The sequence below is a fragment of the Peromyscus eremicus genome, chromosome 2, assembly GCF_949786415.1.
Source record: "Peromyscus eremicus chromosome 2, PerEre_H2_v1, whole genome shotgun sequence".
NCBI classification, from domain to species: Eukaryota; Metazoa; Chordata; class Mammalia; order Rodentia; family Cricetidae; genus Peromyscus; species Peromyscus eremicus.
In genome coordinates, this window is record NC_081417.1 from 12,845,140 (window position 1) to 12,864,851 (window position 19,712).

Sequence of the window (19,712 nt, forward strand, 5' to 3'; positions counted from 1 at the left end):
ACGTTCCTAGCCGTGTGAGATGGGGTGACTCATCTGACTGTGAGACAAGCGCTCCCAGGCTCCTCATTTGCTTTCCCACTCATGAGTGAGACGACCCCTCCCTAGTCAGGAAGATGCCATATGCCAAAGTATCAGATATAAGAACTAGAAGATGTCAATACAATTACATCGACTGCTTTTGAAATTGTACCAGATTTGTAGGCCTGGAGTCAACCTTACTTAGTCATAATGTATATAATTCCTCTCATAAATTACTAGATTCCATTTAGCAATATACTGCGAGGAATTTTTCATCTGCACTCATTTTTTTTTAAGATTTATTTACTTTTTTTTTTTTTTTTTTTTTTTTTTGGTTTTTCGAGACAGGGTTTCTCTGTGTAGCTTTGCGCCTTTCCTGGGACTCACTTGGTAGCCCAGGCTGGCCTCGAACTCACAGAGATCCGCCTGGCTCTGCCTCCCGAGTGCTGGGATTAAAGGCGTGCGCCACCACCGCCCGGCTATTTACTTATTTTGTATACAGTGTTCCGTCTATGTGTATGCCTGCAGGCCAGAAGAGGGCACCAGATCTCATTACAGATGGTTGTGAGCCACCATGTGGTTGCTGGGAATTGAACTCAGGACATCTGGAAGAGCAGCCAGCGCTCTTAACTGCTGAGCCATCTCTCCAGCCCGTCATCTGCACTCATAAAGAATAGTGGCCTGTAATTTGATTTGTATTATTCTAGTCTTGTTTTGACATATGTTTCATAAGAGAATTGGGGCATGTTCTTTTAGTCTCTGGAAGAGATTGTATGGAATTGGATTTTTCTAATGAAACCATGTATGCCTGAAGAATGATTTTTATGACAATTTTAATTTTCATAGTAATTAGAGACCATTGGAGTTGCCTGTCCCGATGAGTTGTGGTAGTTTGAAAAAGAAGTGAGTCTTGTCCTTTAGGTTGTCAAGTCCCCTTGTTGCTGTAGCTTTGTCCTCTGACTGTCCTTTTGAAAGGGACAGGCAGTTGTGTTGCTGACATTGGTATTTATGATATCTCTTTTTGTCAGTCCTGATAAAAGGCTGGGAAATTTTACGTCCCTTCTCAAAGAAGCAACCCTCGGCTCCATTGATGTCCTTGACCATTTCTCCCTGTAGAGGCCATCCATTTCTGCTCTCATTTCCATCATCCCCTCTCTCCTTCTGGCTAGGGCTTCGTCTTCTTCTCCAGACCCAAGCGGGCTTTGCTGTGCTGACTTGAAGCTTTTCTTCCTTTGTTGAACACACGTTCAGCGTTGCAGATTTCCCTTTGGCACGAGGTTAGCTGTGCCCCCAACATTTGGATGTGCTCTACTTTCATTTTTGTTCAGCTACATGTATTTTAATTTTTGTCTTGAGACACTCTTTGATCCATCCATGAGTTATTTAGAATTGTATGGTTTTGTTTCCAATTCTTTGACATTTTTCTGTTTCCTAGTTTGAGTCCATTTCCAGTTTTGAAGATAGATTTATGACTGCATTTATTTAGCTTTAGTTGAGTATTTTGTGGCCTGCATTGCTCTGTCTTGATGCATGCCCATGGACATGTATAAAGAAAGTGAATTCTCCTGTTGGGTGGATAGGATATAAATATATAAATATAAGTTCCCAGTGGGGAAGGTAAAGAATCTATCATTACTGATGCAAGTTTGAGGGAAGACCTTTCTCTCCAGATGGTCTCCACTGACATCATAGGTATGGATGAAGGGTTAGCTGCTCACCACTGGGATACAGGTTCTGGATCTCCCCTGGGTCTTTCCCAGCATGCCCCATGCAGGGATGCTGCTTATTTAGTTTGACCTTCACTAGAGTGACAGTTTAGGCTGCCTTTGCTAGTGTAGTAAGGGACACAGGCAACTCTTAGGTTATAGAAGGCAGACAAAAACTCTGGCAACTAACACAGCATTTAAGACAAGTTCAGTTTAGACAATGTAGCCCTGGTGTTTGACCCAGTGTTTGGCATAATGGGCACTCATAAGTGCATGCTATAATGAAGAAAGGGCAAGGCATGGACTAACCGGATCAAGGCCAACCAATTTGAGATCTGTTCTAGCCCATAAGGCATGCACCTCCATGAAGTCCCTTAGGATTGTGAGAGGTCCCTGAGTGATGAAAGCTTCTCCTTAACCTGTAGTCAGCTACATGGTCAGCCAAAGGTGCTGCACCGGCAGATGTTAACTCTGAGGAGAAGCTTGATTTGTCTGTTTCTTCTCTCATCGTCACTGTGCTGTGACAGCATTCCCACCAGGGCATCATGGGAGGAAGAACTCTGGTCACTAATAGTTTCAGAGAAAACAGTTGATCGCAATGAGCAAGGCTTGAGTGGCTTGAGCAGTGTGGTCTGTGATGGCCAAAGATTGGCAGATCAGGAAGCATAGACCACAGCGGAACTAGGCATGTAGCCTTCAAAGGCTCACCTCTAGCATTCGACTTACAGCTACACAACCTCCCAATACATCCCTACAACCTGGGGAACCAAGGACTCAATTCATGAGACCATGGAGGACATTCCATATACAAACTAAAACAGTGGGTTTCCTAATTTCAGTATTTCCCTCTACACACACACACACACACACACACACACACACACACACACACACACACACTTACAAATTAATACACAGCCAGCACAGCCAGGCTTTATTCAAAACATTTGCACATGGCTGTTACCAAGGAGGAAGGCCTCTCATTTGAAGTTTATAGGAGGGATCTGAAGAAAAATAACCCTGTTTCTATTTGAACCCAAGCCCAAAACTCCAAAGCTCAGGCTCATGTGTTTTGTTGGCACATTTCACTGGCTGACTTGAATGAGGACAGTAAAAACCTGACAGACTGATGGACCTGAGCCAAACCAGAACTTCCAGCTGTGGGAGGGACGCCTCACTCAACGTCCCCGGTATAACCAGAGGACAGTTTTTGATGGTGTTGATGACTGAGGTTTCACAGACTAAAGCTAAGTGTCTCTAGGTATTTTTTAAGGTTAATATTGTCATTGTGATTTTTTCCTACTGTCTCTTGTTTCTCAGCATTTTCTTCTACTTTACTAATCTAAAAACATAGAATACAAAAGACTATACCAGTAGAAATATACATGTTCTTATTAGTTCCAGTAAAAAAAAAAAAAAAAAAGATAGTAAAGTCTGGGTTTTATGAACAAATGTTTCAATCCTGTTCTTTTTCTATAGCCTCTCAGAACTCACACTCATCATGTAAGTTATGTTTCTGAATAAGAGATCAAATGGACCAAAAAAAAGCGAAACTAGGGTGTAGCCTTTATTACAAGGGAAGAGTTTGGCAGGACAGCCTCTTGCTTTAAGGAATGAGGAAACATTGTTCTGTCTTGAACTGAACACAAAAAGACAACGTTGGATTCGGCATGCAGCTTGCCAACATGAGCAAGGCCCTGTGTTCAGTGCTTAGCACAAACATTAACCCCAACTCTCCCCTTACACATGCAAAAACCCACCTTATTTAAAACTTTGACTTTTCTGCAAGCAGATGTGGTGGTAAGAGCACACTGTTCATAAACTTCTTTGGGAGGCGAACATCCGGTCTCTCCAGACAGACCAAAGAAACAGTTGTACCCAGTCTAGCTTGATGAGTGAGGGTGAGGAACTACTTCCAAGAGCAAGGGCGACTGTGGGCTGCTCCTCCTACTAAGGGAACTACCCTCACTGAGACTTACTGGGCTCTGGAAGCTAGTCAGGCCTCCTTGTAGTGCGCTGTCTCCCAAGTCCCCCTAACTCTCCTTGACAGAAGGATAATGGGCCAGAATTCGTGTGAACTCTGCTTTGGTAATCACAGTTGGTGGAGAGTTCAAGAGGGCAACAGCCATGTCCTGTTTGGAGAGCGTTACATACAGTGGCAAATACTTAAGTCAGTATAAATGATCACTCAATCCCCATACTTGGTGGTGGTTCCATTACTTTTTAAAAATCAAAATAAAATAAAATGAATAAATAAACTGAAATTCTCTAGTTTAGCCTTCAAGCTATTTCATTATTTGCTATTTTGTAAAACATCTAGCTAGAAGTAAAAGTTATTTTTAAGATTTTCAAATGTCAGCCCTTAAGCTCAGTTCCATATACTTTCACTGAAACTAGGTCTCCATGGCAGGTGCCTAGGGATCTTACAGATGCAGAGAGTTGTGGAAAAAGTTAATAGCCCTCTTTGCTCGTTATTATACTAAAGAGCCAGGCACAGCATTTCATACACCCACAGAGAGTGCTCCCTGCCTGAGCTGTAGCTGCCCTGCCTTCTTGTCTTGCTAACAACGTTCATTACAGGCTGTTTGTTGCGATGAACCTGATTGACAGCACGTGTAGTGACACAAATACCATTTAGGTGTTGCCTGTCTTTCAATTTCATCAGCAGGGGCAGACTCAGTCTGCTGAAACCACGCATCAGGACTTCCCGGCCAAGGTCCCTCCTCCTGTGGATCTCAAGCCCTCAGAGTAGTTTACCAGCTTGCAAAGCACAGGCTGTTATTCTGGCCTGGATTCCAAACTAAGAGCCATTTTGAAAATCCTCTTAAAGCCTGATATTTACAAACTGTGCTGATCTGTGGAAGAGGGGGTTCTTATTCAGTTAGGGTGGTCCACCAGCCCTCAACCAGAATTATCTTTTCTCTAGGATCTGCTGTGTGCTTGCAGGGTGGAGTGGACAGGTAGTACAGAAAGAGACCAACAGCACATGTTGTCAGACCGGGGTCAATTCAGAGAACCTCAGTTCGTAAGATCCTTTAGGGTCCTTCTGCAGCCTTGTCCTGTGCAACCTGCTCAACTCACCCAACAAGTCCATGTTCGGGGCTGTTGTCAAGGTGACACAATATCATGGAGAGAAGACGGAAGGAGGGCAGAGACTGAGAGTTTACTCAGGTCTTCGGGAGCTGAAGTGTGCTTACCCAATGCCTTGAAAAGTTCTGACTCCCCGTGATCTGGGTCTCACATACCTCTGTACCACCTCGATGAATCAGTCATTGCCTTTTGGGAAGACTAGCCTGGAACCTATGCACCATTTGTAGGCTGCGGAATGAGAGGAGGAGGAGGAAGAATGCCGGAGGCCAGGAGAGGAGCTGAGTGTCTGTCTCCTTTCTTTACCAGGAAGTGGGAGCTTCTGCTGGAGGAGCAGGCTGTCCCCTGCATTGCTATGCTGCTGTCACCCAGTCTGGGGTGTCAGTAACTGATGTTCTCTCCATCTTTGTATTTCTTTCCCAGGATAGCTTTCCTGCCCGCTTTGGAGGAGTCCATTTTGTCAACCAGCCCTGGTACATCCATGCCCTGTACACGCTCATCAAGCCATTCCTTAAAGACAAGACAAGAAAGCGGGTAATGAGAAAAAAGTGTCTTTTAACTTCTGAATGGGGGAGAGGGGGTTGCCTGTGTGTCGGGAACAATTATAGTGCTATTCTGTGTGTGCATCCCCCCAATAGCTTTTACCATGGTTTTGCAATTTTTGAATATTTGCACCTTAGCAGGAGTTTGCAAATGATTTGTATTTAATCAATAATTCAGTAAGATGGGTTATTTTTAGAGTGCCAGACAAACTAAAAGAAACTTTGAAGGCATGTCAATACGATATGCGAATTTTACTGCAAATGATTATGGAGCAGGACACGCAGCCACTTCCTGCTCTTATTTGATTCTTTTGTTTTTTTGTGGGGGTATGTTTGTTTGTTTGTGGGGGATCTTATTATGTAGCCCAGGCTGGCCTCAAATTATTTTTTAAAGATTTATTTTCATTTTACATAAATGAGTGCTTTGTCTGCATGTATGTATACGACACATGCACGCAGTGAACATAGAGGCCAAGAGAAGGCATCAGATACCATGGGACTTGGGTCAGACAACTGTGAGCTGCCGTATGGGCCCTCTGCAGCAGCATCAGATGCTCTTCACTGCTGAGCCATCTCTCCAGACCTTAGCCTCCAGTTCTTAATCCTCTTGCCTCTGTGTCTGGAGTTCTGGGGTTGCAGGCATTCACCCGGTTGCTACTTCTTGCTTATGGGCTACACCAGTAGCTAACATTTTGTCCTGTATCATCACTATAAAAAACGGTTCTTTATATTTTTTCTCTCTTAGCCCTTGAATGGTAACAGCCAGACCCATCATATGTAAGGTTGAAAGCATTGTTCATTGGATGCAATAATCTTTAAAAGAAGGCCTGAAATAATAATGACATCAGTCAACATTTGAGAAGCCAGGCTCTTTCATCAGAGCAGGGCCAGCATTCTATTCAGCTGAGTAGCAAGCATCCATTAGCTACCCTGAATCTCACTGTCCTCATTTTTTACTTGGGAGACTAACTCCTACACCATAGACTTTTGGAGCAATTTAGTGAGACAGCATATGAAAACATAGAGAATAATGCCATTCACATATCAGACACTTGGTGATTTTATTCCTTTTTATACTATCTTTTTCCCCCACTAGTTTTACTAAAACACACTTGACAAGTAAACATTGTGTGTGTTTAAGGAACACAATTCAGCAATTTAATATATGAATACACTGTAGCATGATCACTACAATTATGATAAGATATCCATTACCTTGAATAGTTATGTGATTGATGAAGTGGTATGAGCACACACACACACACACACACACACACACACACACACACACACACATATACACACACATCATACACACACATTGGGGTTCCAAATTCCTAAGCCTTGGATGCTTCTTGGTCTTTAGAGAACATTGTAGGGGACTATGGGCGAAGGACAAGTCCTGTTTCCAAACAAGGACAGAATTTAGAACTAGACATCACCAGTATCAAGAAGCAAGGACCTTCTGAGACATTCTATAGTCTGCTCAGGCCAGTATCAAGTATTGTTTGCGTCATGACGTCAGGCCTCCCAGAGCCTGCATCTTCTACCTAGCATGGGGACTGTGGGAGTTCCTCCCACAGTGGACACTGTCTGCTGAACCAGAGCAGGGGGTTTCTGCAGATCTTGACCCTGGACAAGTAGGTCCAACCTCCTACCTCTGTGTTCCTCTCTGCTGCACTGCACAATCAGTAGGGATGCCAGAGTAGCCATCTTCAGCAGCATGCCCCATCCTTTAAGAACTAAGTGGGTGGGGTATGTGGATACAAATGCTGAATGTAAACGCCAGGCTCAGGACTTTGTGTGATTCTGATACTCCAGCATCTGCTATCGAGTTTCATAAATGCTAGAATATTTTAGTTTATCCATAACAATTCTTTTTTATTAACTTTCAGTCATATCCAACAACAATGTCAGAAATGCACATTGCCTTCCCAGGCACTAGAGCGCCCAGAAGAGCTCCACACTTACCTCCTTTTCCCTTTCGTCTTTACATGATGCTGTTTACAGGACAGGGTAGAGTGAAGAGAATGAGTTTGTTGCTGAGGTCCAAATGTGAGTATTTTAAAACTCACATTTGGATGCCACCATTGTTAGCTGTGCCATGTATGGCCAAGCGTGTAATTGATGGTGTTCTGCTTGAGTATCGCTTACTTACTCCATGTAGTTAATTGTGTGTAACTTATGCACTGGGTGTAATTATTTCATGCCACAATGTGTGTAGGAACCAATGTCATTACAGATGTATTTTAAATTAACTTTCAAGGTCAATTTCTAAATTGTAGTCAGTGACAGTTATCTACTTATTACATGCCATTTGTGGATTTATCTAAAAATAACTGAAATGTGAAGCTTTCCCCCTCGTCTCATTTTGGCCAATTTAGAGCATTAAACACTGTATGCTCCGAAGACACAGACTTGTTAGGGTGTCAGTACTCGATGCAGGCAAGAAGGGAAAACTGCCCCAAAGAACTTCTGACAACACATTCTCAGGCCATGGTTCTACACTGAACAGGAACTGACTCAGCTTCTATCTAGTACATACACACCATCTTTGGAACTACAGGCTATGCTAGCAGAGCAAAATATCATCATCTCTCTCCCTAAGACCCAATGGAACACAACCGAACAGAGCAAGACACCATCAGATACAGAAGAGTTCATGGCGGGAAGGGCATGGAGAATCAGCATGGATAGGGCCTGGGATTGATTTGCGAGGAAAGGCAGAATGGACCCCTACAGGGAGAGGCTGTACATAGGGGGGCCTGGAAGATGGTGGAACTGGGGGGATCCTGGGGGCCAGAGTTCGCAGGTAGGAGCATGGCATTCAAAGCATGGGTAGCTGGGGCCTATGCAGGGTCGCTTGGCTCAGCCTGGGAGGAGGGGACTGGACCTGCCTGGACTGAGTCTACGAGGTTGATCTCAGTCCTCGGGGGAGGCTTTGCCCTGGAGGAGGTGGGAATGGGGGGTGGGCTGGGGGAAAGGTGAGGGGGGCGGGAGGGGGGAGAACAAGGGAATCCATGGCTGATATGTAGAACTGAATTGTATTGCAAAATTAAAAAAAAAAAGCATGAGTAGCTTTGGAGCAACAGGCATTACTTCCCTCTTCTCAGCAGGAGTGACTAGGACGTGACTGTGTGTGCAAATTTGAGTGGTGGCCAAATAATGTCCACTCTATTCTTAAACTTCATTTTTTATTGTACAAGATTCTTTTAGCTATCCTGGGTTTAAACTTCATTTTTTAAAACAACTATCAATTCAGCCTATTTTTTAGGCAATAAAATAACCTTTTATGATGACTAAGCCATGGGCACAAAAGAATTGCCTCTTTGAATGCCATGGTCACCAGAGACACGTACAATTTGTCTTTGCTAAATTGTGCATTAGACTGAACACTTACCATATTTTTAAATTTCTATGTTGATATTTTTTTCCTTTCTAGATTTTCCTACATGGAAACAATTTAAACAGCCTTCACCAGCTGATACACCCTGAGTTTCTGCCCTCTGAATTTGGAGGAACCCTCCCTCCTTATGACATGGGGACTTGGGCCCGGACATTGCTTGGTCCTGACTACAGTGATGAAAATGACTATACCCACACCTCCTATAATGCCATGCACGTGAAACATACCTGCTCCAACCTGGAGAGAGAGTGCTCACCCAAGCCCATGAAACGGTAAGGCTGGCTAGAGGGCATGAGAAGGTCCATGTAGACCTACTGTGGCTTAAGAAATTGAAAACTTTGTGGACACAGAATTGAATAAAATTCTTTCATCAGAGTTTACAGCAAATGGGTCTTGGCTGACCCAGAAGTGGTTGTCCCCTTTACCCAATTTGAGGGAAGAACTTTATGTCCTGATTGCAATCTGCCTCTTAAACTGTGGGAGTCTGTTAAGATACAGATGGAACGGTAGAGCTCTGGGATACACTGAGGACAATGCCACCCAGCAGAGAACATGCCTACCACTCATTTCTTTGAAGCCAAAGGAACAGTATTCGGCTGTAGCACCATTATTATGCATTAGGGCCATCAACACAAATAAGATGATGAAGGTGTGTCTAGAAAATACTCCAGGAAAGGCTTTTGTGCATGCTCATAAAATGGCTGGCACTTGAGCTACCCACAGAGGGAAGGTCAGAATCTCTGGAGTAAAAGGGAACTGGTGTGCCAAGCCTGAGAGATGGATAGCGGAACAAAGCCTTACAAAGATGGACGGCACCTCAGGCTTGCGAGTATAAAGAGGGTCGTGGGCATGGAGTAAATCCCCAGAGAGAACTGGCCTCAGCTGGTAGAGTGTGCTGCGTGGATGCTCATGATGGAGAAGGTTGCTTTACAGCTTTCTCTTTTTCTGTTTTTCTTTTTCTTTCTCTCTCCCTCCTTCTCTCATTCTTTCCTTGACCACTTGTACTTTGTGTGTGTTTGTGTGTGTGTGTGTGTGTGTGTGTGTGTGTGTGTATTTCTGAGATGGAATCTGGGCTTTGTTCATGCTAGTTCACACAATCTAACACCAACCTACATCCCCAGCCTGTAGGTGGCTTTTTAAATTTGTCATGCAAATGATCCTACACACTCTCAACCCTTAGCTTTTCAGGTTGAAATCCCCTTTAGTCACCATCTCGATCTGCACTCCAATCTCTCTCCATGTGTGACCACTGTCACCAGACAGGGTCGGCCCTTCCACTTGTTTCTTCATGGACTATACACATTTGTGCTCACATCTCGGTGTTTTCTGACATCTAATAGTGAGGATTCATTGGCTGCAGTTGCACTAATAAGTAAGGCAGTCTAGATTCCCTAAGCATCAATAAAGTCTTTCCTCACAGTCTGAAACAGAAAGAGCAAAGATCGAGGTGTCAGGAGAGTTGGCATCTTTGAAGCCTCTCCTCCTGGCATGCAGATGGTTGTCTTTGCCCCTTGTCTCCGAAGATCTTTCTTCTGTGTGTGTTTGTGTCTTGATTTCTTCTTATGGGAACAGCAGAAATAGTGGTTTAGAGCCCACTCTATTGACCACATTTTACCTTAATGACCCCTTTTAAAAATCCATCTCCAAATACAGCCATAACCACAGGGCTGGAGTGAGCACTCAGCCTGTAAGTTTAGCAAGGGTGGGAGAACATCCAATGTCTACATGGTTGTGCTGCACCTGTCTGTGTCCCACAGAACAGCTTCTATATATCTGATGCTGCCTAGGATCCTAGGACACTGATATCCACTGTAGCCATTGCTTTATTGGGGAGCATTTATTCCAGTTGTTGTTTAGGTTATTCTCTATTTGAATTATTTTCTCAATATTTGTTCCTAGCTTGTTTTTCCATTTTCCTAGGAAGGTTTGTCTGGGAAGCCTCAGATCCCTTCTATTCTGGACCAGAGGGCCTGTCCTTTTATGTTTCAGCCCATACTGCAGAGGAGTGTACTGAGGGACAGTTTTAGCAGTAGTGATTAAGAATCAACTTTCCCCAAATGCAGACACCTCACTGATGGAGGAACAGAACTGTGTATTTCCTGGCATCTCTTCACCTCTTGGAATCTGGAGGATTCAGGAAAAAATGAAGACAGAACTAGAGGAGACTTCGAGAGAAACTTTTCTGTCTTCCCATCTGTTAGCGGGATCTTTCTCTCAAGCCAGATTCGCAGGAAGCCTCATATTTCACTGTCCAGATTCAGACAGGCAGGGATGGGGCAGTGTGCTCATGCTGCATGGCTATGTCAGAGTTGCGGATGGATGACTTTGGAGTAGTATTGTGAGTTCCAGCAGGTACGCAGAGGTCCTACTCTCTGCCATGATTCTCTACACGCTTATAGTCCATTTGGAGTGAAGTGGTCTTTTGTGGCCCATCTTTGGGAATCGATCACTTTTTATAATGAGGCTTCTGAGCAATGCAGCCACTGGGTTTCAAGTGGCTCACCGGAACAGTGTTTCTCAGTAGAAGAGTGTAAAGGAAAATTGCAGACAACTGACACTCTCTTCAAAGGGTGGTCACAACAGGTACTGGTTCTTTTTCCCTTCAATAATTGTGATTCTGCCTTTAATCAGAAAAGATAATAATTATTATTTTGATGGGACTTTCTTTAAATAGATTATTTCAAGATTGTTCTCTTTAATCCAGTGACTACCAGATAAGAGTTTGAGGCATTCTTTGCTCCAATATTAAATTCTCTGGAATTTCTTGTATTTAACTTCTCATATATGGTATATATGGTGGTTTGAATATGTATGGCCCCCGTAGACACTTATGTGTAAATCCTTGGCCTATGGGCCATAATGAGTAGCACCATCAGGAGGTATGGCCTTGGTGGAATAGGTGTGACCTTGTTGGAAGAAGTATGTCACTGTGGGAGTGAGCTTTGATGTCTTAGGTATGCTCATGCCACACACAGTGATACAGTTGCTTCTGCTACCTGCAGATCAAGATATAGAACTCTCAGTTCCTTTTCCAATGCCATGTCTGTCTACATGCTGCCATGATGATAATGGACTAAACCTCTGAAACTGTAAGCCAGCCCCAATTGAATGTTTTCCTTTATAAGAGTTGTTGCTCTTCACAGCAATAAAAACTCTAACTAAGACAGAAGTTGGTACCAGGGACTGGGGTATATGCTTTTGTTTGGAGGAATGTGGACTTTGGGAGTTTGGATTAGAAAGTCAGTTGAATACTTTAAGTGGGGCTTAGTAGTAGGAGCCTGGAAGACAGTGGTGCTAAGGGCGATTTGAACTGCGGGGGCCTGGCTCAAGAGGTGTCAAAGGAAAATAACTTTTGGTATGTGGTCTAGAGATCATTCTTGCAATATTTTGGTGAAGTTTGTGGCTGCTTTTGCCCTTGTCCAAAAAGTCTGCCTGATGCTAAAGTGAAGAGTTTTGGATTAATTGCATTGGCAAAGGAAATCTCAACACAGCCTGATATGGACTCTTCTGTGTGGTTACTGGTGTTGACTCTTCCAAAGATTTATAAAGAAGAAGCAAGCTAAGCAAGGAAAAACACAAAATGTATGGATTGAAGAGAAAAGGGGCACCAGAAAGTGGAATAGAGCTGATTCCTGTGTTCAAGGAAATAAATAGATTAAGAAATGGAAAAGAAGGAATGATGATCTCAGCACAAGATCCTACCCAGCTAAGCTTCCAACTTGTGAAAAGGACTTAAAGAACAGCTTAGGTCTAGGCATGGTACAACACACCTTTAATCCTAGTACTCAGAAGGCAGCTGGCGGATTTCTGAGTTTGAAGCCAGCCTGGTCTACAGATCAAATTCCAAGAGAGCCAAGCTTAGGCAGTTAAGGAAACCATTGAAAAGAGAAAGCTTGTGAATATGTAATTGAACAAAGGGGCCATGTTCCAGTCTCAAAAGGCAGCAGAACTTGGTAGCTTCAGCCATGTAGTTCTGGCTTTAGAGCCAAGCATAGAAACAAGGGGTTATGGGATCTCCCTCTGAGACTAAAGAAAGCCACTGAGGGCAGGTCAGTGGCAGTGGTGTCTCAGCATGGAAGCCTAGAAAGTCCATTGTATTAAGCTGTGAAGATGAAGCCTGGATTGCCTTAGAGACCCTGAGGTGTTAGAGATGCCAGAACCGTGGGATACCTGTGAAGGAGAGCTGCCTACTGGGAGTGGAACCAGCCCAAGAGAAAGAAGCATGTTGCAGTCAACAAAGCTGAAAGGAGTTGGAGATCCAAAGAATGCTTTGACATCAGACATGGAGATGCAGAGTTTGGAGTTTGTGCAGCTGGCTTTCAGTCTTGCTTTGGTCCAGTATTTCTTTACTATGCTCCCTTTCCTCTATTTTGGAATGGTAATGTATATCCTATACCGTTATATGTTGGAAATATGTGATCTGCCTTTTGATTTTCATTTTATAGGGTATTACACTTAAGAGATTGCATGAATCTCAGAAGAGACTTTGAACTTTGGACTTTTAAACATTGTTGAGACTGTGATAGACTGTGGGGACTTTTGAAGTTGGACAAAATGGATTTTGCGTTATGTTATGGCTACAAGCCTATGGGGCCCAGGGAGTAGATGTGGTGGCTTGAATAGGAATGGCCCCTATAGACTCATGTGTGTGAATGTTTGGCCCACAGGCAGTGGCACTATGAGGAAGTGCGGCCTTGGAGTAGGTGTGGCCTTGTTGGAGGAAGTGTGACACTATAGAGGCAGGCTTTGAGGTCTTCTATGCTTAAGCCACACCTAGTGACACAGTTGCTCCTGGTGCCTGTGGTTCCAGATGTAGAACTCTCAGCTCCTTCTCCAGCATCATGTCTGCCTGCACACTGCCATGTCCATGATGATAATGGACCGAACTTCTGAAACTGTAAGCTAGTTGCAATTAAATTTTTTTTTTTTTATAAGAGTTGCTGTGGTCATGGTGTCTCTTCACAGCAATAGAAACCCTAACTCTCTCTCTCTCTCTCTCTCTCTCTCTCTTTCTCTCTCTCTCTCTCTCTCTCTGTGTGTGTGTGTGTGTGTGTGTATGTGTGTGTGTATGTGTGTATGTGTATGTGTGTATGTGTGTGTGTGTGTTGCACATTTGCTGCAGAGCATGTCTAGAAGTCAGAGGACTATCTAAAATGCTGGTTCTTGCCTGCTACATTGTTTAAGAAGGAAGTTTCTCTTTTCCTTGAGTTTTCACTACTGAGTATGCCAGACTAACTGACCCGTGGGCCTTGCCCATCTCTGCCTCCCAGCACATGTATGAGCATTGAGATTGCAGACATGTGCTACCACACTTGGCTTTACATGGGTCCTAGGCATTAAAACTTGGGTCATTATGTTTACACCACAAGCATTTTACCTCTTCAAGCCCATCATTCCTGGGGTATTTTATTATTATTATTATTATTATTATTATTATTATTATTATTATTATATTCGTAGGAGCCCTCTTGCTCTTTTTCAGTCTGTTAGCTGTTTTTTAAAGTTTAAGTGTGAAACAGCCCATTTCCTCCTCCCTAACTCATTGCTTCAGTGTGTCTGAAGAGTGTGGTCCAACTTGTGCAGCTTTTTATCAGCAATGATTGTTTTTGCTGCCAATGAGACAAAACCTCAAGTGAACTGCCTTATGCAAGAAGGGAAGTTCATTGCTGTACGTAATGAGATGTGTCAAATGAAGGAGGCTGCGGGAATGCAGCAGCAGTAGTATAGTGGGGACCACAGACCCCAGGTTCTCTCCCCAGGTCTGACACAACTGTGGGATTCTCAGGCTTCCTGGCCCTGACTTCTGTGGGAAAATAATGCCCAGACAAAGGGGGCTTTGTTAGCTGGAAAGGGGGAGGGAGGGCCTGGGGCTGGAAACCAACTGTCCTGGTGGAAGCTTAGTTAGAAATGCAAGTCTGAAGTTTCTTTCCCATGAAGTAAAAGCATGACTTTTAAATCCATGTGCAGATTTTATGACATCTCTTCTAATCATTAGGCAATATTTATTAATTAATTTCTGATTATAGACTTTCTTACTGGCAAAGTGATTATACTGGCTATAGACATGATAAAAATCTAACATACTCACAGAGACACTGTTTTGAAGTGACTATTGGTGAATGATTAGCCATCTCCTTTGAGTTTTATATACATACATACTGCATACATGCACGCATATATACATACCTATATAATATGCACACACACACATATATATATATTCATGTGCCCACATATATATATATATATATACATACATATATATGTATTATTAGAAAACTACTCATAAATTTCACTAAGGTTTTACCCTAGACTCATTTGGGCTTGGGAATTTGAGCTGTTTCCTGAAGCTGGAGCCATCTGACTGCAGGCTGTTGGTGCAGAGGAGGGAGTTTAGAGAGGAGCTTGGCTTGCAGAGCAATGCTGAGAAGGGGAACTCAGGGCTGGCAGCTTACAGCATGATGGAGATCACAAATGGCTCTTGGATTTCATTGTTTTGTTTATTTCTTCTAATTTTCCTCAACCCCGAGGCGGCTGTTGACACCGCAGCTGATGATCTCAAGGAAATAAAAAGCATCTTTCTTTCTTGATTTTCCTGGGCAGAAATGAAAGGCCAGGCTTTGTATTTCCCTTTGGACCTGTCACCATGCCCAGAGAAAAGAGGGTTCTGATTTGCAGTGTTATGCCATGAGGTTACTCAGCAAAGGGCAGGGGACAGCACTGAACTACACAAGATTGTTATGGAAGGGGTTGGGGGCTAAATGAGCATAGACCAGACGAAAACTGTATCCCCACCTTAGCAACGGCAGGTAGTTCCAGCCAGGGCTGGCAGAAGAGAAAGCATGTATTTTTAACCCATCCCCTTGCTAAACTTGAACAAGCTACTTTTTCACTGTATATGACTGCAGTCTCAAAAAAAAAAGAGAGACGTATATGTCTCAGAGAGAGAGAGAGAGAGAAAGAGAGAGAGAGAGAAAACTACTTACTCTTCTCTGAAACTTATGACATTTCAGATGCAGAGGATGTCCTTAGAGGTCACCTGGAAGATGGATTTGCACCACTAAAGATCTTTCCTGTTACCCTCCACATGCTTAAGGGTGCACGTGGCCTAAATGATATTGACTACTGAGGGTGTCACATGGATTGATTAATCAAAAGTCTGTATTTCTGCAATATTGCTATTGCATAAAACTTTTCTAAGATCTTAAATTTCAACAAAACAGATTTACTTGACACTTTTTCATTCTTACATATATGAAATGTTCATCATTTTATGTAAGATGAGGAATAATGCAGAAGTACTTTATCCACCTTTTTGCCCTCTGCTGCTCACAAGCAATCACAGCGGCTGAAGCGTGAGCCTCCCGACTTCAGGGCTGAGGACTTCTCCTGTCATTCATAATTTCCTTCACAAGCGTGTTAGTTTATTTTGCCTGGCACATGGTCTACACAAATTTAATACTTTTAGTGTAAAAAGTACAACTGCATACAAATTCCATTTTATATTGATATTAAAGTTATACCATTTTTCCTTCTTCATAGACAAGATCATAAGAAGTCATGCAAGGGGGCAAGGAGGATCGTATGTCAATAAACCTGTTTTGTTCCAAGCTTCTTTCCATGTAGAATGGCTTCATGTCTTACCATATACTTGCCTCTCATGGTTCTGTGAAAGAGTTGCTGAAGTGATTGGCGTGGAGTGAAGACTATGGAAACCCAACCTGGATTAACCTTGACTGGCCATTAAGCTCCACATTCCCTCCCGGGCTGCTCAGAAGCATCCACTTTCCACTTTGGGCTCAGTCTGGGAGCCCTGCTGTACAAGGAAAGGGATTGTTTTGGTTTTGTTTGTTTGTTTGTTTGTTTGTTTTTTAAAAAGACAGAATTAGGAGCATTTGCCTGTAATCGCAGCACTTGGGCATCTGAGGCAGGAAGACTGTAAGTTCTAGTCCAGTCTGGGATGTGTAGAAAGACCTTGTGTCAAAATAAAAGGACTACCTGTTACTCTAGCCTTGTTCAGCTCAAGTTCTTCATTTGTATCTTGGCAATGAAAAGAGCGACTTGAAGCTTAATGAGTGTGGAGCCACCGACCCTTCTCAGGAGCTCAGAAGTAATGACAGCGGGGAAGCGTTCTTTGCTCAGCAGATGACTGAATAAGCCAGATCCCTCTACCTAAGATACAGTTGCTATGGCTACTTACATTAAATAGAGTCCATCTGAGAGGAGCTAATGCAGACAGAAGAGGAGCACTGAGATGAGGTGCTTCCTATAGGAGCCAAATACCAGGCAAAGAGCCATGCCTGCCCACCCTATCCATAGCATCAGCATACATTCCAACAGCATGTCAGTGGGTCTCAGGTCACAGGTGTGTATTATGGAGTGGAAAGACTAGTGTCAGTCTGACACCATAATACACACACACACACACACACACACACACACACACTCACACACACTCACACACACACAAATGTGACGCTGCTGCCTCACTCATGAGGTAGATAATGAACACTGTGTTGATGTCCTAAGTTGATATGACATGTCATGACTTCCTTTGGTATATGTTTAGGTTGACATATTTTTATGCCTGCGTTTTACATTTGTTTTTATTTAGAAAGTGGTATGATTTTTTTTTTACATAAAGTCAAAACTCAATTTTAGTCATTTCTAGGCATCCTAGAGTAAGTTTTTGGTGCAGCATGTTTATAGATAAAGTTTAATGTTGAGCACTTACTAGGGATCTTGTAACGGTCTGACCCATTAAACACAAAGGCTCTCCAGCATGGTGCTATTATGAGACATTAGGGCTTTTTAAGAGGTGGAGTGAGGGGGTATAGAAGGTCAAGAGCAGGAGGTCTTGGGTCATTGGAGACATGTGTATGTACCTGTTTCTGTTTCCCTTTCAAGCCACAAAATGAAGTTTTCCTCTGCCCTGTACTCCCTCCATGATGTGATGTGCTGGGTAACCATAGGCCTCAAGCAATGGAGCTAATCAATTATGAAATGGAATCTCTGAAAACATAAGTCAAAATATGTATTTTCTCTTTACTTTTTGATTATCTCTAATATTCGTATAGGTATAGAAAGCCTACTAACACAGGTGCAGAAAGCAATTCAGAGACAAGGAAGACTAAACAATTCTGGCTGTGACTTCAGTCACATGGAAAGAATAGCCGTTACTTTAGAGAAACGTTTTGTTCCAGCTTCATATGGAGGGGCCAGTGTTTTGTGGTCTTGATCAGCTATGCTGTAAAAAATCTACTTTTATTTCTTTTATTCAACTTTCTGAGCAAGAAAGAAACTTCCAGTCATGTATTCCACTTTGGTTCCTGCCTTGGTAGTTAAAATCAATTTGACTGGTTTTCATCTATCAATAGGGTTGGCCATTACCTTCGTGAGATTTGAGAATGTAGCCTGTGCTCTCTCTCTCTCTCTCTCCTCTCTCTCTCTCTCTCTCTCTCTCTCTCTCTCTCTCTCTCTCTCTCTCTCTCTCTCTCTCTGTGTGTGTGTGTGTGTGTGTGTGTGTGTGTGTGTGTATGTGTGCGTGTGTCTGTCTGTCTGTCTGTGTATTTCTCTGTGTGCATCTCTCTCTGTGTCTGTCTGTCTGTCTGTCTGTCTCTCTCTCTCTCTCTCTCTTGTGTGTATGTGTGTGTGTGTGTGTGTGTATGTGTGTGTGTGTGCGCGTGTGTTGTGTGACACTATTCCTGGAGAGTCATTGCTGCTCAGGTAGATAGTGCTTAAATGCTAGAACTTCTTGAAGGAAAAGACTTCCAAGGAAGCCATAAAGTCCTGTATTTGTGCAGGCTAATAAATACTGTATGCTAACAGGAATTTGTTAGTGTTTTTTAATGAATGAAGAAGATTAGCTGTCTAGCCTCTTCCTTACTTGGGCATTTGACAGAGAAAGACACTCAGCTTTTAGCTTTCTTTTCTGAAGCATGAATGAAGGGAGCCATCTCTTCCAATCATATCATATATGGCCATGGATCAGTGGAGTGAAAGAAAATCTCTATGATGAATCTGTTGGCAAGAAAATGAATGGGCCTGGTTAAAGCCTGTGTACAGAGGCATGCTTTTAAAGAATGACATGAGGATTTATGAGATAAAGATTTCTAAGCTTCTGGCAAAGAAAGAAGTAGGGTTGAACTGGAGGGAAATGAGCAGATGTGGAGAGCGGTCTGGACAGAAGCACCAGAAATCCGTGATGACTCACAGTGTGTGCTCTGCGATTTCTGTTTGCTAAAGCACCATGCTTGGATGCAACCTCTTAGAAAAGGTGCCGCAGCCTAGACAAGAAAGGCAAGGCATATTCATTTCATGTGACATATTGATAAACAAACGCTTGGCTGATTCCAATTAACCTGACACTGTTGTCCTTAACAGCCAGCCAGCAACCAACCGCTTATAGCCTTTGATAATTGTAGGAACAAAGCAAAATATTTGACATAGTATATGAGAGAAATCTGTAAGTCATGTCATGTTTAAGAGCAGCATGCAGCTAGCAGTACATTTAGCTTCAAACTGATGTTGGAGTAGGTGTCTTGTTAGCTTTGTATATGCATATAGTGTGTGTGTGTTTCTCTGTGTGTGTGCATGCGTGCATGCATGTGTGCGCATGTGGAGGCCAAAGGTCAACCTCAACCCCAGATGTCTTGGATTTCATTCACCTTGCTTCTATGAGACAAGGTCTCTTCCTGGGACCTGGAGCTCATTGGTTCGGGTAGACTAGCTGGCAGGAAGACACAGAGATCTGCCTGTCTGCCTCCCTAGTGCTGGGATTACAATCACACCACTTTTTAAATGAGCCTCGGGTGTTGCTGTGAGTGTCAAATGGCAGCAGGATGACAGTGTCAACTGTGGAACACTGTAGAAAACTCTGTGAGGAACATTGATAGTCTCCCCTTCTCAGCACCGTGCACAAGGATTTCCACAGAAACAGGGAAGGATCAGGCC

General features: G+C 43.1%; 1 protein-coding gene across 1 annotated transcript in view; it reads left to right on the forward strand.

Moving 5' to 3' along the window:
- The window catches only part of Clvs1 (clavesin 1), a 179,515-nt gene that overhangs the window by 151,626 nt on the left and 8,177 nt on the right, over positions 1-19,712 (forward strand). The window contains exons 3-4 of the mRNA XM_059253834.1: positions 5,235-5,345; positions 8,796-9,031. Coding sequence (XP_059109817.1) covers positions 5,235-5,345; positions 8,796-9,031 — 347 coding nt within the window. The remainder of the gene's footprint in view (positions 1-5,234; positions 5,346-8,795; positions 9,032-19,712) is intronic.